Genomic DNA, 22,073 nt, shown 5'->3' on the forward strand with positions numbered 1-22,073 from the left:
TCTGCTCAAGCAAATGGGTCTCTACATTTTACCCAAAGCAGCATCATAAACTGGCAGGCAGCCTTCAACTGTGTCTTTATTTTTGTTACTTGTCTTTTGCCTTTACAATGTTTTGAAAGTTGAGACATTCTACATAAAAATCTGGACTTCTTACTTTTCTCGAAAAATTTAACTATTTGGGAAAAAAAAAACTAAACCATTTGACAACTCAGGGTTCATATCCCACACAGCACCACTCTGCTGGAGGTGTCAGTGGTTCCCTTTAGAAAGGGTATGTGGGTTTGTTTGTTTGCTACAGTCCCCACCACTCCCTATTGCCTTATACCTGGCCTGCATCACTCATTTCTGTCACCTGCCTGGCCCATGTTGGCATTTGAGTTTGAGACCCTTGACTAAAGGCCAGCTGAGATCAAGACACAAGATGCTTTTCGCCTCCTCTGGGTCAGTGAAGTTTCATCCAGGGCCCTGAAAGCAGCTCCTAGTTGAGGTAACACTTTGATATCCCCTAATGCTCTATTGAACAGACTTATGGCCATTAGCAAGAAGAGACAATTGGATCGGTGGTCCCCTAACTGCCTTCGCAGGCTGGTTTTTTTGTTTTTGTTTTTGTTTTAAGCAGTCTGCAGAAGTATGCAGGGCAATGTCCCAAACAGATGTTAGCAAATGTCCTTTGAGTCGCTGAGGTAAGCCTAAGAACATTGGCTCCTGGAGAGATCTGAGCTTTCTGAAGAACTGAGGTGGTTATGATATTAATATGCTTTTAGAACAACATGTTAGAGCATTTGTTGTCTGGGATGAGCACCAGAAGAAATCTTTGGCCAGAAATAAATTGTCAAGTTCTGATGGATAACTGGACAGGTTATTTTCAAACAGCCACACACACACACACACACAAAAAAAAGGGAATTACAGGTTATATGAGTTTTATGAAAAAAAAAAAACTTCCTAAAACAGGAAGTTGAAGAAGCTGATCATGTTATAGAATTTTGTCCTTTACCAAAGATCCACAACAAAAGGTCTGTATTCGGTAAACATGTAATTCCATTTATTTACAGCACATATAAAACAGGGCAGGCCCACACTGCATGCCTGATGCACTTCTCTGGTTCAGAGTGGGCCTATGCCTGTGTCAGTTTCCTGTGCCTGCTGTAACAAATGACCATGAACTTGGTGGCTTAAAACAACAGAAGCGTATTCTCTCACAGATCTAGAGGCCAGAAGTCTAAAATCAAGGAGGCAGCAGGGGCACAGTCTCTGAAGTCTCTAGGGGAGGATCTTTCCTTGCCTCTCCCAGCTTCCTGTGGCTCCCTGTGTTCCTTGACTTGAAGCTGCATCACTCCAATGTCTGCCTCCATCTTTATGTGAGCTTCTCTTCTGTGTTTCTGTTTCAACTCTCTTCTCCTTCCTCTCATAAAGACACAAGTCATTGGATCCACCCTAAATCCAGGATGATCTCATCTGCAAAGACCCTATTCCAAATAAGGTCATATTCACAGGTATAGGGGTTAGGCACTTGGACCTACCTTCTTGGGGGGTGGGGGGAGCATTATTCAAACCGTTACAGTGTGCAAAAAAAACCATTCTGTTCAGGGCCTAGTGTTTCTCAGAGTGTAGACCACTGGCCACGGGCACCAGATCCACCTGGCACCTTTCCAGAAACATCTCAGACCTTCTGAAACCACCCTCTGGGGGATGAGGCCCAGGAATCTACCTTTGAACACACTCCCCAAGTGATTCTTATCCTTAGTTCAAGAACCACTGTCCCAAGACCCTTTGCTTTGTGTATTAAAAAATAAATCACTCAGTAGAGAAGCAGAAGAAAGAACTGTCATGGAATGAGAACAATCAGAAGCAAAGAAATCAAAACCCTCTGGCCAGAAATAGGTGTTGAAGCACCTAAGAATATCTAACTGATCTCAACATCACATTTTGAGAGTTAAAAAAAATAGGAGTTTCAAATGCTCCATACTGGATTCTGGCAGAGCATCTGTCTTCTGTTTTCTTCTCTCTCCACACCTGTAAATAGATTGTAAATTAGTAACTCAGAAAGAAAATATCTTACCTAAAAACAACCTCCAAAAGGTGGTTCACAGGGAGGGACAGATTGAAAAATTTTGCGAGGTGTGTGGTTTAAGCCTTCCTAATTATCCATGAAAACAAAACATTCCGCTTTTCCTGACTGTAACACTGGTGAGAGCTGCATATTTCGAGTGATTGTGATTTGTGCCCGTCTTAATTTATGAAGGTGGCTGAGTACTGACATGGAGAGGTCACTGATACTGAAAGGACTTTATTACTTACATCTCCCAAGAGGAGGGGCATACCATGCCACACAGGGCCATAGGGGAAGCACTGGGTTTGGTCAGGAGATGTAAGGATCAAGGGGAAAGCATGGCCCAGAAACTTCATTGTGTTTTCCATGGGACAGGCAAGTTAGGGCAGGGCAACAGCCTAGGATTGGCCTGCTTGAGTAATGTGGGCAGGCTCTGGGTTACAGGTGCATTCTCTAGCTGTGGGTTATCTGGCCCTGGGTTACTTGGCCCTGGGTGACCTGGCGCAGGGGGGAATATTGGCTCGTGTGTGAGGGTTAGTGAGGGGGGTGGTTGGGGATATGGATTCAAGATTGGTCAGAGGGTCTGTAACATGATTTTCAGGCACTCGCAAAAGCTGGATCACAGGGAAGATGTAAACAATGGTGGCTGTTGGTTTGGCCCTGTGATAACAGTTGCAAATAGACAAATACAGAATCTAAGAAAATGCAATTAGAACAGATTGCAGAGGGGCACCTAGCCCCAATCCAGCCATTAGTATCTAGGATCCCCACCCCACTTTGTTCTAGAAGCCAAACTCCCTTAAGAAATAATCGGATTTGCTTGAAACTATTTTTTTTAATTTATCTGTTTGTTGTTAATACTGTATTAGTTAAAAATTGTTCACTTTAATCTTAAATGGAAAGCAGATTTTGTATCACTCTGTGATGGCGGAAGAAGAGGAGGCAACGTGGGAAGTGGTGCTTTGGTTCCAAGAGAGTAATTTGTGGGTTTGGATTATGTTCTTCCCTCTGCCAACTGCAGCAGAGCTAGAAGATGAACAAGGAAGACTAGCTCGGCTCCTGTTTGGGGTTTTCCTTTCATGAAATACCAGCACATTCAGACAGATTTTTATAAACATGGATCCTTCTCCTCCTACAGATTCGCCAAGTACTATAAGGAAAACAACATTGAAAAACGGACTCTAATAAAAGTCTTTGGGATCCGTTTTGACATTCTGGTTTTCGGCACCGTAAGTCTCTGCTCCCAGCCACTGGCACCTCCATTCCTGTGACTGTGTCCTAATTATTGCTGTAGTGCCTCAAGGGGTGAATGTTTTGGTCATAGTCATTAGCTGGCACTGTGCATCTTGCATTTGGGATAAGAGGGGGAAGACATGTCCTTGGGGTCCTGTCCATGATGAAGTCATCTCATGACTACAAGAGTGGGATTGGGAAAAAAACTGAATATTCAACTTTAAAAATATTCTGATGCTTAAAAAGAGAGAGGGAAAGAAAGAAATCCTTTTTGCAAAATACTTTATAAGTAACAGAAGCCAACTCAAATTGGTTTAGGGAAAAAAAATTTTTTTTTAAATCTCACATAGCTGAAAATTCCAGGGGCAGTTTTCAGGCTTCAGGCACAGCTGGATCCAGATGTTCAAACAACTTCCTTAGGAATCTGCCTCCCTCCATTTCTTATATCTGTTCTCCTCTGTTTTGGCATCATCCTCAGTTGGCCATGTCTACAGGCAGCTCCTTATATCTTACTGGTCCAGCAGTCTCAATAAAAAGAGAATTATCTCTTTGCTAAAAGGTTCAGCAAAGGATTCAGGCAGATGCCTTTGGCTCTGACTGGCCCAATATGGGCCACGTGCCCTGTGCTGAACTAATCACTATGTCTAGGTCACACCATACTCTCAGTGGCTGGTCTTGGACCCGCCCTGAACTAGCCCCTTCCCCTCAAACTAATATGGACCAAGTATGGACAGAGATGGTTCTCCAAAGGATAACTGGGGTGTTGTCTCCATAAGAAGGAAGTGGGCATGCAGAACTCCATAGATGTTCACAACGCCTTGTCCAAAACTGTATTATTTATGTTATATGTTATATCATACGGTGGGTGGTAAGCAACACAAGAGTCAACGGGATAGAAGCTGAGAGAATGGAAAGATCATTGAGAAGAAAAACCACAAGGACACCTAAGTTAAGAGTGTGCAGACATTCCTTTCCTCTGCTTCCAAGGTAATCTCAAACCACTTTTAGGGAAAACTTGTCTAAAGCTCTCACCTTGTATGGAAAAACAACAAACTCAGTGTGCGGGTTCCAGTGCTTCTTTGTTTAAAACAGTCATATATTTTCGAGCGCATCCCAGAAGGCAGGAACAGGATCAACGGGAATCCTATTTTCAGTCTGCAGTCTCTGTTGCCATGAACATAGACTCCCTCCTCTGCTGAAGCTGACACTTACATGGTAGAGCAAAAGAGCATTGCTCTGAATGTCAACCAAGTCACCTTCCCATTTGTTTTCAGGGAGGAAAATTTAACATTATCCAGTTGGTCGTGTACATTGGCTCAGTCATCTCCTACTTTAGTTTGGTAAGGGATTCTCTTTCCCATACTTTAGGAAAGTGATTTGGCAAAAAGAAATCTCACTAACATGGCACCGATCTGGGTTTTTCCCAGGCCACTGTGGTAATTGACTTCCTCATCAAACCTTACTTCAGTAAATGCTGTCGATCCTGCATTTATTCCTTTTGCAAGAGGTGTGAATGCTGTGCAGCCAATGAATACTACTACAGGAAGAAGTGTGAGCACATTGTGGAGCCAAAGCCGGTAAGGCTCACGGCATCAGTAGGTGCCAAAATACCCAGAGTGTCGGTCAGGTCACTGAAAAATATGCAAAAATAAGGCCCAAATCATAGGTGTAATCCCATGGTGAACAAGTCTCTGGACTCTACCCTGATCCACCATCTCTCAGATGAATCCTTTGGTCTTAGGGAAGAATAGAAACAAAAATGAAGAGACAAGATAGAGGGAGAACAAATGTTTATGTTCTAGGACTTGTCGATTTTGTCAGATTTATTAAATTGGTACAGTGACTTTGGAGAACAACTTGGCAGAGTATCTAATAACATTTAGGTGGGACATACTTTACAGCCTGGCATTTCTACTTCTCCGTACCTACCCTCAAGAAAGAGCATCTACCCAAATGTCCAACAGGTGGATGGTGAAAGAAACTATGACCAGTCCATAGCAAAGAGCACCAGGCACCAGTTTAAAAGAATACGTGGGTAATAACAAGAGTAAACATTGCTGTAGAACTTCAAAGTGCTTTATATATATTAATTCATAGAATCTTCACACAACCCTATAAATAGGTGCTACTGTCATCTTTCTAAAGATGAGGAAATTGAGGTGCAGGAGGGTTAAATAATTTGCCTGAAGTCATACAGCTAGTAGCAGGGGAGCTGGAATTCCAACTCAGGCAGGCTGATTTCAGAATTCATCTTCATAACCACTATGTTAGAGGTACTGGCATGAGCAAATATCCAAAACGTGTTGTTGAAAGGAAAAAAAACAAACTATAGAGCAATATATACGGTATGATATATAGGTTAAAAGACAACTGCACATATGATATGAGCTCACCCCATGTATTTTCTACATGTATTATATGTGTGCCCATATATAATCATACAAATAACACACATACATTCTATATATTTTATTTATGCTCTGTATAGTTTCTACATTTATTATACACATGCATGGAGGTGTATAGGGAGGATAATATATGCATACAAAAAGGTACACACAAAAGTGACCACAGTGATTCCTTCTACAAAGGAACCTAGGATGGGGGATGAGTCAAACGGAATTTGAGCTCATCTGTATTGTTTTGATTTGTTTAATTAGGCTTCTACTAAGCAGGTCCCCTACATTTGATTCCATGATTTCCCCCAATCAAGGAGAAACCTCCAGTACTTCAAACAACAAAGAGGGTCTTTGTCTTTCCCTCATAAGAACATTACTGTCCTTTCCCAGCAGCTGAAGACACGATTCACTGGCTGCTGTACATGTATTATACAATTTGAAATGAAAGTTCATTTTTGCAACTAAAAATAATTACCATTTCATGGCCCAAGATAGGATGAAAGTCAACAAAAATATAAATAATTTAAGTTTGCAACAGTAAAATTTTCAGGATATTCAATCTAGAGTAACTGAAATTGAGGGAACACAAAAGGACTTTTACAGAGCACGTGGGAGACCTAAAGTCATCAGGCAGTAAGCTGTCTCTGAAGTCCACATATCAAGGTGGATAGGGTCTCACTGCTGATTTACCTTTGGACTCAGAAATCATTCATTCTTGGCTAGCAAGAGTTTTTGGTCAGCTTCTAACAGTTTGTCATTTGGTAAATAGGAATAACACTTGCCTTTAGATATGTTCAGGTATATGATTGTTGATAATTCTGTACAAAAATGGGTAAAATTTTTAACCCTCTTTTCCTAGACATTAAAATACGTGTCCTTTGTGGATGAATCCCATATTAGGATGGTGGACCAGGAGCTACTTGGAAAAAGTCTGCAAAATGTCGAAGGTGAAAAAGTCCCAGTAAGTTAAAACATTCTTTTTTTTTTTTAAAGAAAATTTTCTATTAAATAAAAATATAGCTGGGCACCTGGGTGGCTCAGTCAGTTAAGCGTCTGCCTTTGGCTCAGGTCATGATCCCAGGGTCCTGAGATCAAGCCCAATATAGAGCCCCCGCGTCGGGCTCCCTGCTCAGCGGGGAGCCTGCTTCTCCCTCTCCCTCTGCTCCTCAGCCCGCTCGTGCGCTCTCTTTCTCTCTCTCTCTCTCAAATGAATAAATAAAATCTTTAAAATAAATAAATAAAAATATAGCTATAAATGTGTGGAAATCACAATAGATGAATTTTAACAAAGTACATATAACTCAGAATATTATTAGCAGAAGCCCTTTTCATGCCTCCACCCAATCACTACCTTCCCTTAAACGTCATCATTATTCTGTACCCAAAGGTTAGTTTTATCTCTTCCAGGATTTTATAAAATTTGAATCCTGTATGTACTCAGTATATACTCTGTGGAGTGTCAGACTTCTTTCACTCAATATTGTTTTTGTGAGTCATCCATGACACTGCATATAGCAATAGTTCATTCTCGTTGTATAATTTCCATTTTACAAACAACCAATTTATTTATCCCTTCTATTGTTGATGGACATTTGGGTAGTTTCTATTTTGGAGCTCATGCAGAAATGCTGCCATGGTAAACATATGGTGCCTACAAGTGGACCTGCTGGGTCAGAAGGCTGGCATATGATACTATCAAACCATTCTCTAAAGGGGGTGTTTTAATTCCTGCTCTCCTCAGCAGCTCTGATCGCTGGACATCTTCAAGAACTGTATGATTTCTACAGCTGCCATAATAAATCACCACAAACTAATTAGCCGAAAACAACAGAAATTCATTCTCTCACAATTCTGGAGGCTGGCAGTCTGAAATCAAGGTGTTGGTAGGGCTTCTGAAGGCCCTAAGGGAGGATCCTTCTTTGCCTCTTCCAGCTCCTGGTGTTCATTACACCTGCTAGGACCTCTGGTACAATGCTGATTAGAAGTGGTAATAGTGGGCGCCTGGGAGGCTCAGATGGTTAAGCATCTGCTTTCGGCTCAGATCATGATCCCAGAGTCCTGGGATCGAGTCCCGCATCAGGCTCCCTGCTCTGCGGGGAGCCTGCTTCTCCCTCTCCCTCTGCCTCTGCCTCTCTCTCTCTCTCTCTGACTCTCATGAATAAATAAATAAAACATTAAAAAAAAAAGAAGTAGTAATAGCAAACATCTTTTTGTCTCATTCCCTATCTCAGGAAGAAAGCTTTTCATATTTCACTATAGTATTTGCTGTAGGGTTTTAAAGAATGCTTTACTGGATTAAGAAAAGTCCCCTCCGTTCTTAGTTTGCTAAGAATTTTTATCATAAATTAACACTGAATTTTTAAAATGCCTTTTTCTGCTTTTAAAAAAATGATCAATGAATTTTCTTTTTTCTGTTATGTGGTGACTTACAGAAATTGATTTTCAAATGTTAAGCCAAACTTGCATTCCTGCAATAAAATCAATTTGAAGGTAATAAATTACTCTATGTATTTATTGCTGGATTCAATTCACTAATATTTAAGATTTTTATGTCTCTTATTGAGAGAGACTGGCCAGTTTTTCCATTCTTGTAATGTCCTTATCGGGTTTGGGTGTAACATGAGCTGAGGGGTGGGGAGGGGAATACAGATAAAATTTACCATTTTAACCACTGTAAAGTGTACAATTCAGTGACATTTAAAATTCAAAATTCAAAAGCTTATCCACAATGCTGTGCCACCATCACACTATCTAGTTCCAGAACTTTTTCATCAACCCAAAAGGAAACCCTGTATCCATTCAGCAGCCGCTTCTCATACCCACTTCCCCCTAGTCCCTGGAAATCATTTTTTTTTTGAGAGAGAGAGAGAGAGAGAGAGAGAGTGAGAGAATGAGCAGGGAAAGCAGCAGAGGGAGAAGCAGGCTCCCCGCTGAGCTGGGAGCCTGACTTGGGGCTCAATCCCAGGACCCTGAGATCATGACCTGAGCTGAAGGCAGACGCTTAATCGAATGAGCCACCCAGGTCTCCTGGCAATCACTAATCTGCTTTCTGTCAGCATGGATTTGCCTATTTTGGACATTTCATACAAATGGAATCATATAGTATTTGCCTTTTTGTGACTGGCTTCTTTCACTTTTCATAATGGCTTCAAGGTTCATCTATGTTGTAGCAGGTGTCAGTACATTGTTCCTTTTTTGGCTGAATACTACTCCACTGTATGGACATGACATGTTTTTAACAAACTATAGAAATGATCCCTGAAAGTATAGGTTTTGGACATAACTTTTTTTTTAAAGATTTTATTTATTTATTTGACAGAGAGAGCAAGACAGCGAGAGAGGGAACACAAGCAGGGGGAGTGGGAGAGGGAGAAGCAGGCTTCCCACTGAGCAGAGAGCCCGATGTGGGGCTCGATCCCAAAACCCTGGGATCATGACCTGAGCTGAAGGCAGACACTTAACGACTGAGCCACCTAGCCGCCCCTGGACATAACATTTTTATCCGTTCATCCGTTGATGGATATTTGGGTTGTTTTTACCCTTTGGCTATTGTTAATAGTGCTGCTGTAAGTGCTCACATATAGGAAGTATTTAATTTTAATGTACTGACTCAAACTTTGTCCGGTGAATGAAGGTATATGTTACAAAGAACAGATATAAATGATGTCAATTATGGCAACTCCTCTTGGAGGATAACAAATGAATTTGCTGGAAGAGGGAGGCTCATGGAAAAGGAGAGAGTAGAGCAAAATCAACAAATATTTACTATGTGCTGGGTACTGTCCTAGGCATTGGGGATACAGCAGTAACAAAGCAGACAGGGCCCCCCCACTTCCACGTGGAAGAACCACCATCAAGAGGACATATCAATGAGTAGGATCATTTCAGATAGTGACAGTACTATGAAGAACACGGCATCTCATGATGCACTAAGAGAGTGACCTGGGTGGGGGTGGAACTACCTAGATCGGGGGGGTCAGGGCAAGAAGGTCTCCATGAACAGGAGATATCTGCCTGAGGCCTGGCTTGTCTGAATTTCACTTCCCAAATCTGTAAAATGGAGAGAAGGACACAGATCTCATGAGGTTCTTCAAAGGCTAAACGGGGCAAGTTTATAAAACACTGGGATAGTCTTGATATATACATTTAATAAATGATAGCGACTGGTATTAATGTGATAGTAAGTAAAATTTTATAAGTTAATGACAAAAGTAAAGGACCTAGAACCCTAGGGGTTGTCACTGCTGATGGGTTTGCTAACTTGACTTTTTCAGAGACCCTCAGTGGACTTGTCCAGGCTGCCCCCGTCTCTCCATGATCCATCCCCTATTCCTGGACAAGCAGAGGAGATCCAGCTGTTAAGTGACGAAGTGGCTACCAGATCCAGCAACAGCCCAGACTGGTGCCAGTGTGGACACTGCCTCCCATCCCAGCTTCCCGAGAGCCACAGATGCCTGGAAGAACTGTGCTGTCGGAAAAAGGCGGGTCCCTGCATCACCACCTCAGAGCCCTTCAGGCAGCTCGTCTTGTCCCGACAGCTCCTGGAGTTCCTCCTGCTCTACCAGGAGCCCTTGCTGGAGCTGGATGAAAACTCTAACAGCCAGCTGCGGCACTGTGCCTACAGGTGCTACACCATCTGGCGCTTCGGCTCCCAGGACCTCGCCGACTTTGCCATCCTGCCCAGCTGCTGCCGCTGGAGGATCCGGAGAGAGTTTCCCCAGAGTGAAGGCCAGTACACCGGCTTCCAGAGTCCTTACTGAGGGCACAGGGCTGAGCAGGTGTGTGAACGTTTCCTTTGCACCCTGAGCTTGATCTGCAAAGATCTGAGGCCAAATGTTCAACCAAAGGGAAATGTGTTTTCCACTCCTGCAGCTCTAGATGTGTCAGAGAGCAGACTGAACAAACAAACAAATAAACCAGAATCCTTCAGCATGGACTGAGAGTCGAGAGATTCAGATCTGTGCCTCAGTTCTGTCCCTAGGAAGTTGTGTGATCCGAGGCTCTTAACTCTGAGCCTCAGTTGCCTTCCTACCCCAACTGCGATCCCACAGAGATGTTGGGAGGACAAATTGAGAGAGCGTACATGAACTTTCTTGTTAATGCACAAAGAGCTACATGAATGCCAACCAGCTCCTTATGAGGCCAGACTATGGTCTGATAAGGTACAACTATGAACAAACCCTTTCGGTGCTGGTTGGAGACTGTGGAGGATTAATGGCAGCCACAAATTCTTGGGCATCTGACCCTCAGGACCTAAGGGTTATGTCCCCTCCTCTTGCATGTGGGCAACTCTGATCACTTCTATCCAATAGTGGAAGTGACGCTGTGCCGGCTTCGGGGTCTTGGTCTTGAGGCTGGCAGCTTCCACTTCCGGTCCTACCCACGTCTGCTGTGAAGGAAGCTTGCCCCCATACTAAAGTCTGACTCTCCTCAGACCACCCTATTGTGAGGAAGCTCCAAAAGCCACATGGAGAACAGAGCTGCCTAACCAGTTCCCAGCTTCCAAGCCATCCAAACGCAGTCACTGGACATGGGAGAGAAGCCTGCTGATGATTCCACACCCTGCTACCATTGGACTGCCACTGCATGAGATGCCTCCCACAGAACAAAACTGTTGTTTTAAGCCACTAAGTTTCGGGTTGTTCGTTATGCAGCAACAGATGACTGGGACAGAGAGCAAGCCTGACTCACTGGAACACAGACTCAGCCATACCTTCTGTGGTTCTAGCGTTCTTGGGGAGCCTGGACCAGCCCTGAAGCATCACCAGGGCTTAGGTCTCTGTTCGGCAGTCCTATCAGGGCTGCGGACCAAATCAAGTAACCCACCAGACCAGCCCTGGAATCCGTCCAATCTAACTGCTGAACTACCCAATACATTCTAACCCATAGCCTATTACTATGACTGGAAGTAGCTACTGCTGTTAAAACGGAAAAAGGCCACCATTATGCCTTTAACATCCTGTACTTTGCAGCCAATTAGAATGAATGCAATCTGGATGCTACTTAAAAAGCAACTCACACCCAAACCTTTACCATTTCTGTACATCGACCGCTAAGAATATGAAAATGGATAGTCAGGTTTTAGGATCCTCCTTCAGGATTTCCTTTTCATGGTTTTGGTATTAGAATTGATGATTTCTAAACAACTCTTTTAAAGAATAAATAGAGACCACTATTCAACACTATAACTGATGAAGGATCTATGAGTTTTCTTAATACATATTCTAAGATGTGTCATTTTGATACTTTTTAAAAACCAGATGCTTTCTACTGTATTTATGTAAAGTAAATATGAGCAAAACACTTCTTTTTTTGACCCAGGATTTTATCTGGCTTTAAACTCAGGAATAAACTAGGCCAGAATGAACTTTCATTTTTTTTTTTACTATCTTTCAGAGATAGATTATATATGACTTCTTATATGTATGATATATATTTAAAAGTGGATTATATATGACTTCTTCAGAATTTAAATTTTTACTCCTAGAATTCTATGTATGAGCTACAGATTTCCATTCTGATAAACCTCTGAAACTTTATACCTTTATTTTATTTTCTTTTTTGGTGCCTTATCCCTAGTGTGTTTCTGTCACCTCTAGAGGCCCCAGATGGCATCAGAATTTGGAATGACAATTAGTCACTGGATCCACCTACTATCCTCCTTCACCTTCCCCACAGATGCTTTAGGTGAGAGGGTGATATGTTATGCCAATGGTGTGTAAAATGTCTGACACTTCATACAATAACATGCATCATATTTGTATCTTGTTTTTAGTCTACTGCATAAAATAATGTCATCAGCAAAGGCATCCCAAGGAGAATCACACTTTGTAGGATCTATTTTCTTATACTTAAATCCATTATTCTATATGGTAATTGCCCAGTATTCACTACTTCATGTCTGTATTAGAGATCTTTCTTGTAACATTAGCTGGTTTCATGTAGAATTGGTAATGAACTTGCATTTCTCTCTTCAGAGGGCACCAGTTTTTAAACACTTCCTAATTCTAGTTTGGCAATGTACATGTCTTAACTAGGTAATATGTTTTGATAAGAAAATATTAATGTTTTGATTATAAAAAATAATGTATAATTTGATTACTGAAGTGTTCCTTTTACTTCCTTTTCTCAGGAGATCCCCAAATCACAGTTCATTCATTGACACTTTCATTCAACATATATTCATTGAGGAACTATGACATAATAAGACTGTGCTGCTCCCAATTCCTGACACAGAGCTCCTAAATCCCTTAGTATTTGCTGGGTGATAAGAGTGTCTTGTGTTCTAACAAGGCAACTCCTGGTGGGCTCCAAACTTCAGGATGGGGGCTGGTTGCCAGAAAGACCAAGCCATGATCAGAAGCTTAGAACTTTGAGGCCCACTCTCTCATCCTCCAGAATGGAGAGGGGTTGGAAACTGAGTTAACAACTGATTGTGCCCACGTGATGAAGTCCCCCTAAAAATGTCTTGATTATGAGATGTGGAGAGCTTCTGAATTGAAGAACACATCTACATGCTAGGAGAGTGCTGTACCCCAACTCCACAGGGACAAGCATCTGTGCTCAGGACCCTTTTGGACCTTGCCCTATGTACCTCTTCATCTAGTTCTTCGTATCATTATATCCTTTATAGTAAACCAGTAAATACAAACAAAGGTTTCCCTGAGTTGTGTGAACCATTTGGGCAAATGACTGAACCTGAGAAGGGGGCTATGGGAACCCCCATTTCTTAGCCAGTTGGTCTGAAGTACAGGGGACACCCTGGGACTTGCGACTGGCACCTGAAGTGGAGGACAATCTTGTGGGATTGAGGCCTCAACCTATGGGGTCTAGGCTAATGCCAGGAGTTAATGACGCAATTGAATTGTAGGACACAGTTGGTGTCTGGAGAGTTGGAAAACTGGTTGGTGTGGGAAAACTCCACGAACATTTGGTCCCAGAAATATTACAAGTAGAGAATAGGAAAACGAGTTTTCTTTTAGGTACTCACTAGAGACCAATGATAGATAAGGTTGCTGCTGTCACGGAGATGTGAGGGGATGGACATTAATCAAATAATTCAAATGTAAATTTGCATTTTGTGAAGGGGATCATGATGAAGAAGAAAAATGATGCTCTGAGAGCCTAAAATAGGGGAATTTGACCATTTTGGGGAGATCAGAGAGGTCCTCCTTGAGGATGCAGCCCTTTAGCTAAACCCTGAAGGGTAAGTCCTAGATAACTAGGTGAATAGGGTAGGGAAGAGCATTCTAGGCGGAAAGAGGAGCATGTGCAAAGGCCCCGGGGCAGAAAATGCATAGCCGGTTTACGGAACTTAAAGGAGACCTGGATGCCTACTGCATAGATAGTAAGGGGGAAGTAAGGCATGAGATAAGACTGGACAGGCACGCAGGGGCTGGACTGCATAGAGCCTTGCAGGCCATGGCAAGGAGTTTTGTCTTTATCCTAAGACCAATGGACAGCCGTGGAAGTGTTTTAAAGTAGCAGCCTGGTAAGATTATATTTGGTTTTTAAAAGATCATTCTGATCACTGCATGGAGAATGAATGAGGAGTGGTGGTAAACAGTTTTAATTTTATTTCAGTCTCTCCCTACTCCATGAAACATCTGCCCCAAATATGCAGTGAAATGAACTGATTCTCTTTTCTCTCCTCTTTATCTTGGGAAGTCACAGAAAGATCAGCCACAGGAAAAAGGAAAAGCTTTAGGGTGCCTTGATTTTTAGAGTATTTCCTGTCCCAAGTTGGTGGAGATGAGACCGCTTAATGGTCTCACCAGGTCAGGGGTAGGAACGTGCCAAATCTAGAGACAAAGGGCAGTCAGCAGAGCTGCTGATGTATCTCACCCTATAGTGTATAGCCAAAAACTCAGGTCTAATATCACAGGCTGGTTTGACATCTGTTGAAATCAGGAGGGTCTAGAACAGCTTAACTGCAAGTTTCTCTCCCCAACCTACTCCCATGGAAAAGGTCACCTGGACAAGTACCTTCTTTAGCGAATGGAGCAGAGGCACTTACTGCTGACCCCTGAATAATGGGTTTAAGTTCTCTGCCACCCATGGAATGATCCAAAAGACAATCATGTCCTCCTGTGGGAACCACGGGGCATCTCACCCTCTTGACACTGCAAAGCACGCCTGCTCTCACCTGAGCCGAAATCCCACCATCTCTGGTTGTTCACTCTGCCCCGGAGCTATGATTATGTGACTAATAAACTGCTGCCAATTTCCCTTGCCTAGTGTTGGGTGTCATGCATTTGGTCATCTCCATGACCTTAGGGTGGAAATCCTTCCCTCACCAATGGGATGAAGAGGAGGTGATTAAAGCACTCCTAATTCCAGGCCAATGAGCCACCCTGAAAAATTAGAGGTTTGGCTTGGCTTCTGCCACAGTCATTGTCTACACAAAGCCCTGCCTCCTAGATAGAACCCATGAGAAACTGGGATCACCACCCCCTTTTATTCAAATTAGTCCACGGGTGCACTGGATGTGGTTTCACTTCCTGCTGCTTATATATTTCTTAACACATATTCTAATCGCATGCAGTCATCATTCTGGGAATTCCAAATGTCCCCTGACTCACTCCTTCTGCTCTCTTTTGAAGAGATCTAGACATCACTATCTTCTCTGGCTTTCACTGTGATCTTTCAGTTTTCTCTTTTCTAGTCGGGTTATAAGTTATGTTTCCAAAATAAATGATGGTCCATGGAGAGGATTTTGCATTCCTAACTTCCTTAGTTCCTCTTAATTGTCAAGGTCGCATGAGACTGAATCTTCTGGAATCAGCGGAGGAGGTACCCAATACTGACTGGCTATTTTAATGAAATAATTGCCATACTTGAGGCTTGGATGAGTGCTTAATGTAAGCCTGTTGAATATAGTAAGTTCTGAGTTCTATTTTATCTCCCCAAGCAAAAAATAAGCTCCTCAAAGGCAAAGGACTCATCTTGGTTTTCGGTCCATTACGTGCCTATTCCAGCATGGTGGTGCAGTGAGAAAGACTCTGGAAACTGACCACCTAGAGTCAAATCCTGAGTCACTAATTAGCTAAGTGGCCTCAGGCAGCTTATCTAATGCTTAGAATCCTCAGTTGCATCTGTGTGTCTAAGCATTGTTTTAAGTCTTAATTGTTGAAAGTGTAAATGTTTGTAGAGTACTTTGCTCACTGCCTGTTACAGAGTAAGCACTCAATAAATGTTAGCTAATTGGGGGTGCCTGGGTGGCACAGTTGGTTAAGTGTCCAACTCTTGATTTCAGCTCAGGTCAAGATCTCAGGGGCATGAGATTGAGCCCCAGGTCGGGCTCCAGGCTCAGCTCGGAGTCGGCTTAAGATTCTCTCTTGGGGGGCGCCTGGGTGGCTCCGTTGGTCAAACGACTGCCTTCGGCTCAGGTCATGATCCTGGAGTCCCAGGATCGAGTCCCGCATCAGGCTCCCTGCTCAGCAGAGAGTCTGCTTCTTCCTCTGACCCTCCCCGCTCTCAGGTGCTCTCTCTCTCTCACTCTCTCTCTCAAGTAAATAAATAAAATCTTTAAAAAAAAAAAAAGATTCTCTCTTGGGGCGCCTGGGTGGCTTAGCTGGTTAAGCGTCTGCCTTTGGCTCAGGCCCTGATCTCAGGGTCCTGGGATGGAGCCCCCACATCAGACTCCCTGCTCAGTGGGGAGTCTGCTTCTCTCTCTGCCCCTCCCCCCGCTTGTGTCTGTGCTCTCTCTCTCTCTCTAATAAATAAATAAAATCTTTTCAAAATTAAAAAGATTTTCTCCCTCTCCCTCTGTCCCTCCCACTTGCACTCTCTCTAAAATAAATAAATCTTTTTAAAAATGTTAGCTATTGTTATTCTTTAAAGTTTTAACCGTGTGTCTAACTGTGCTATCACTGTTATTGGGCGGTGCCTTGGTATCACTCCCAGACTCCAGGCCCATGTACTTAACCACCTCTAAACTGTCCACTTAAATAGTTGAGAGGCAAATCAAATGAATACAAAGGAGAAATCACTACCTCTGCTCTCTCTACCTCACCCACAGGTGCTCCTCCAGAAATCCCAAGCTCAGTTAGTAGTATTTCCATCAGTTCAATCTCCCAAACCAGAAATCCAAGTGACAGTCTCCACGTCCCTGTCCCCCTTCTCTGCCCCCATTCCATCTAATTTCATTAATTCACTCAGCAAACATTTACTGAGCATCCTGGCACTGTGAAGGTCCTAGGGATAAATAAGTGAACAAGCCAGGCTCTCCAAGAGGTTCGGTGCAGTGGGGAAAGTGGGCAAGCAACGTATAAAGAAATGAGATGAGAACAGCTTGGGGTAAAGGGTATAAGAAAAACAAGCAGCATGCCATGACAGAAACAATGGGGTTACTTCTGATAGGGGTCAGGGATGGCCTCTCCGAGGAGGTGGCATTTAAGCTAGATCCGAACGTCAGGAAGGAACTGGCTGTGATGAGCTGGAGGAACAGAGGGACAGCAAGTGCAAACACTGAAGTGGGAAAACAAGTGAGCGTGTTCCAAGAACTGTCAGGCGGTCAGTGTGATGGGGACATTTACAACACGGTCCTTGTCTTCTAAGTCTATCCAGGGAAGGACAAAGCCTTGTTTTCTTACTGCTTCATGAACTGTGTGGGCCCATCTCACTGAACCAAAAGCGCAAAGAAAGGCAAAATCCATATAGGCAAGAGTAACCACAGGGGGTTTTGTGAAGCTCTCGAGACATGAGCGGGCCCCCCTCAGATGAAGAGGCCAGACACATCGTCTGGCAGGAGGAGAAGACGCCGTCTTGAAGGAACAGCAGCACAAGCCGGGCCCAGGAAGAAATGAGTACGGTATGTGCTCAAATTACTGGTAGACCTGGCTGGCTCCCTAGAATGGGAAGAAAGTAGATGAAGATGAAAAGACACTGATGTGCAGAAAATCCTCGGGGGGGAAAAAAAAGGCGGAAGTGTGTGGACCAACTGCAAAGTCAAGATGGAGCCACTCTTGGGCTGAGAGGGGACACGAGGAAAGTGGTGACTTAAGAACATCCTTCAGGCAGGGGCCCCTGGGTGGCTCAGTCGGTTAAGCATCTGCCTTCGGCTCAGGTCATGATCTCAGGGACCTGGGATCAAGTCCCACATCGGGCTCCTTGCTCAGCGGGGAGCCTGCTTCTCCATCTGCCTGCAGCTCCCCCTGCTTGTGTGCATGCTCACTCTTTCTCGCTCTCTCTCAAAAACAAATAAATAAAATCTTAAAAAAAAAAAAAAAGAACATCCTTCAGGCAGCCATGAGGACATTGATGGGAGGGAAACCCTGGGAAGGGAGATTACTTTAGGAGGTCGGCTGGGATCACAGAGGACTGATTCAGTAAGCAACCTGGACTACTAATTTGGTGGTGGTGACAGGAAGAAAGGAAAGAATCCAAGAAAGAATTTTGTTAAATTGCTTTAGGTCCAACAAAAGAGGGTTGGTCCAATAAATTACGGCACACTCATATAACAGAGCTGCATGCAGTAACTTAAAAATGATGTCAAAGAAGGACAGCAAATGATACTGAGAGATGTTCAAGACAGAACACAACTGCATAACATTTTTCCTTAAGGAGAATGTGAGCCTTTAGTTAGAGCTTTTTTTTTTTCCAGCAAAGATAGTATTTGTTAAAAACCTTTAATCCTGAAAGTACATTTAAGAAAACAAAGAAGAGGTGCCTGGGTGGCTCAGTCAGTTAAGTGTCTGACTCTTGGTCCTGGCTCAGGTCCTGACCTTAGGGTTGTGAGATCAAGCCCCACATCCAGCTTTGTGCTTAGTGGAGAATCTGCTTGAGATTCTCTCTCCCTCTGCCCCTCCCCCCACCATGCTCACACACGCTTTTTCTCTCTTTCTAATAAATATATATTTTTTATTTTTTTTAAAGATTTTATTTATTTATTTGAGAGAGAGAGAGAGAATGAGAGAGAAAGCACATGAGATGGGGGGAGGGTCAGAGGGAGAAGCAGACTCCCCGCTGAGCAGGGAGCCCGATGTGGGACTCGATCCCAGGACTCCAGGATCATGACCTGAGCCGAAGGCAGTCGCTTAACCAACTGAGCCACCCAGGCGCCCTAAAAATATATTTTTTAAAGATTTTATGTATTTATCAAAGAGAGAGAGAGAGCACAAGCAGGGAGAGCAGCAGGCAGAGGGAGAAGCAGGATCCCTGCTGAGCAAGGAGGCTGATGCGGGACTTGATCCCAGGACTCTGGGATCATGAACTGAGCCAAAGGCAGATGCTTAACCACTGAGCCACCCAGGGGTCCCTAATAAATAAAAATCCTTAAAAAAAAAAAAAGGAAGACAAAGAAGGGCCGCCTCATTCCTCATTGGACTATGCCATGGATAATGACAAATCAATTGAAAGATATTAGAAAAGGTCAGTGGCATTTCCTGAAATCCAAAAATCAAGATTAAAAACCATCTTTTAGATTTTTCTCTACCATGGTTTGTTTGGGGAAGTCAATGAAGAAATGGCCTATGCTATGGCTGGCTCTCTGCCCACTGTTACGGGCTGAATTTTGCCCCCCCCCCCCGGATGCAACTGTTGAAGTCCTAACCCCCATTATCTCAGAACATGACTGGATTTGGGGATATAGTCTTCAATGAGGTAATTAAGGTAAAATGAGCTCTAATCCAGTCTGACTGGTATCCTTCTAAGAAGAGGAGATTAGGGCACTGGTGCAGAGGGAAAATCATGTGAAGTTATGGGGGTAGACAAGGAGAGAAGCTGACACCTAGATCTTAGACTTTCAGCCTCTAGAATCGTGAGGAAACAGATTTCTATTGCTTAAACCACCCTGTCTGTGGTGTCTGTAGTGCTTCGTTATGACAGCCCTACCAAATACACCTCCCTTCTTTCTTTTTATGTTTTTTAAAAGATTTTAGGGGCACCTGGGTGGCTCAGTCGTTAAGCATCTGCCTTCGGCTCAGGTCATGGTCCCAGAGTCCTGGGATGGAGCCCCGCATCGGGCTCCCTGCTCCGCAGGAAGCCTGCTTGTCCCTCTCCCGCTCCCCCTGCTTGTGTTCCCTCTCTCACTGTGTCTCTCTCTGTCAAATAAACAAATAAAAAAATCTTTAAAAAAAGATTTTATTTATTTATTTGAGAGAGAGAGAGTGCATAAGCAGTGGGGAGGGTCAAAGGCAGAGGGAGAAGCAGACACCCCGCGGAGCAGGGAGTCCGATGCAGGGCTCGATCCCAGGACCCAAGGAACATGGCCTGAGCAGAAGGCAGACACTTAGCCAACTGAGCCACCCAGGCACCCCTCCCTTCTTTATTTTTAATTGTGACAAATATATTTTGAATATAAGACGTAATGCGTGGGCTCGGTGGTTCTCCAAATACTTAAATGTGAAATTTCCATAGCATCCAGTTATTCCACTTCCAGGTATATGCCCAAAAGAATCGAAAGTAGGGACTCAAATAGCTACCTGTACATAAATGTCCACTGACAACCGCCAAAAGACGGTAACAGCCCAGTGTCCACCAATAGATGAGTGGATAAACAAAATGGGATATATCTATGCAATGGAATATTCTTTGGCCATAAAATGGGATGAAGTTCTGATACATTCTACAACATGGATGAACCTTGAAAACATGATGCTAAGTGAAAGAAGTCAGACACAAAAAGCCACATACAGTATCATTCCATTTACATGAAATATCCAGAAAGGGCAAATCCATGGGAACAGAAAGCAGGTTACCAGACACTAGCAGAAGAGGGAAACAGAAAGTGTTTAATGGGTACAGAGCTTCTATTTGAGATGATGAAAAAGTTCTAGAGATGGATGGTAATGATGGTTGCCCAACATTGTAAATAGACTTAATGCCACTGAAATGTACAACTAAAAATAGTTAAAATCTGTTATGTACATTTACCACAATTTTTTAAATTGCCAAAAACAAAAATAATGCATAGGCAACTGTGTGATTTTTATATTTTGTAGATATTTCTTTTTTTTAAGATTTTATTTATTTATTTGACAGAGAGACATAGCAAGAGAGGGAACATAAGCAGGGGGAGTGGGAGAGGGAGAAGCAGGCTTCCTGTGGAGCAGGGAGCCCGATGCGATTGCGGGACTCAATCCCAGGACCCTGGGACCATGACCTGAGCCAAAGGCAGATGCTTAACAACTGAGCCACCCAGGTGCCTCATGCAGATATTTCTTTATAGCATTAAAAATATGTACTTTCTTTGCAACATTTAGACATTTTTTTCATCTGAGTCTCAAATGAAGGCTGAGGCCAGCTTGCTGTTCAGATTTCCTCATACCCTCCAAAAGCATATAATATGTGTTTTGTTTTGTGTGTGTGTGGTTTTTTTTTTTTTTTTTGACAGAGAGAGAGAGGCAGCAAGAGAGGGAACACAAGCGGGGGGAGTGGGAGAGGGAGAAGCAGGCTTCCCACTGAGCAGGAAGACCGACTCGGGGCTCGATCCCAGGACTGAGCCACCCAGGCGCCCCTAATATGTGTCTTGTAAGAAAATATTCCAGTGGAGATCCCCAGCAGGGCCAGCAAGCCAGAAGAACTGTATCTGCAAGGATTTGCAAGGAAGAAGGGGTAAGCCCGTGTTTGGTGGATATAAATCTTACCTTTGGCTTTTTTAGCGTGGAACTCAGGCACTGACCTTGCCTGAGGCATTGACTTTGCCATCCACCATCAGGGAAAAAAATGTCTCCTTTTCTGTTGGGAATAACTCTACCTTCAACTTCAGATAAAGCACTCCAGGACAAGGTTCACAATGGCACCCTCTGTTGAGTCAGGCTCCTTAGGCCGGCAGGCATGAAATGTGCACTGTGGCCATTCGGTGTGAGGACTGCCTGGCACAGCACCTGATTGGGCTTTGCTTGCTCAGGGTACATCCACAATTGCTCCTGGGGCGCCAGGAGAGCAGAGTGGCTTGGCCTTGAAGGAGGGTGAGGTGGGAAACCCCTCATGCAGCCAGGCAGTGCCAGCGGGTAATTACCAAGTGTCTCTGTGATGTGGAGGCTTTTGAATGTGCCACAGAGGCCTCATCAAAAAAGGGCTGGGATGGGTCGGTCTGGAAATGAAGGTGGCCCCCAGGAGAATAAAGGGCGGTGAAGCTGCTGCCTCACAGAAACACATCCAAATGTCAACCTGAAGCAGAGGGGTAAAATTAGAGTGAGCAGAATGTTTTAGGAGAGGAAGGAGTCCCTGTGGGGCACTTACTGGAAATAAATCCAATCAATAGAAATCTAGATGTACAAAATCAGTACATAGTATGGGTGAAAGTGATTTTTGTTTTACAGAGGTGTTCCTAACAAGATAAGGTTCCTTTCAATAAAATTTCAATGAAATTATATAAAAACGGAGTCCTCCTTTTTAGGAGCTTATGTATCAAAGAGACAGGATGTCCAGAGGCTGGGACGCAA

The 22,073-nt window shown here is 43.5% G+C and overlaps 1 protein-coding gene and 1 long non-coding RNA gene across 5 annotated transcripts in view; one reads left to right on the top strand and one right to left on the bottom strand.

Moving 5' to 3' along the window:
- Positions 1 to 14,917, top strand: part of P2RX7 (purinergic receptor P2X 7) — a 44,678-nt gene extending 29,761 nt beyond the window's left edge. Inside the window, exons 9-13 of one of the 2 annotated variants that reach the window (XM_028116400.2) lie at positions 3,192 to 3,282; positions 4,561 to 4,626; positions 4,714 to 4,863; positions 6,545 to 6,646; positions 9,960 to 14,917. In XM_028116400.2, the coding sequence (XP_027972201.1) occupies positions 3,192 to 3,282; positions 4,561 to 4,626; positions 4,714 to 4,863; positions 6,545 to 6,646; positions 9,960 to 10,445 (895 nt within the window). In that variant the 3' untranslated portion in view covers positions 10,446 to 14,917. The remainder of the gene's footprint in view (positions 1 to 3,191; positions 3,283 to 4,560; positions 4,627 to 4,713; positions 4,864 to 6,544; positions 6,647 to 9,959) is intronic. The other variant, XM_028116401.2, reaches the window with a different exon arrangement.
- The window catches only part of LOC114219020 (uncharacterized), a 35,554-nt gene continuing 14,504 nt past the window's right edge, over positions 1,024 to 22,073 (bottom strand). For all 3 annotated transcript variants that reach the window (XR_015766989.1, XR_003611296.1, XR_015766990.1), the window contains exon 3: positions 1,024 to 2,016. This is a non-coding gene — a long non-coding RNA (uncharacterized LOC114219020). The remainder of the gene's footprint in view (positions 2,017 to 22,073) is intronic.

This window comes from Eumetopias jubatus, unplaced genomic scaffold (genome assembly GCF_037043125.1).
Source record: "Eumetopias jubatus isolate StellerSeaLion01/CBP00866 unplaced genomic scaffold, mEumJub1_p1.0 scaffold_16, whole genome shotgun sequence".
NCBI classification, from domain to species: Eukaryota; Metazoa; Chordata; class Mammalia; order Carnivora; family Otariidae; genus Eumetopias; species Eumetopias jubatus.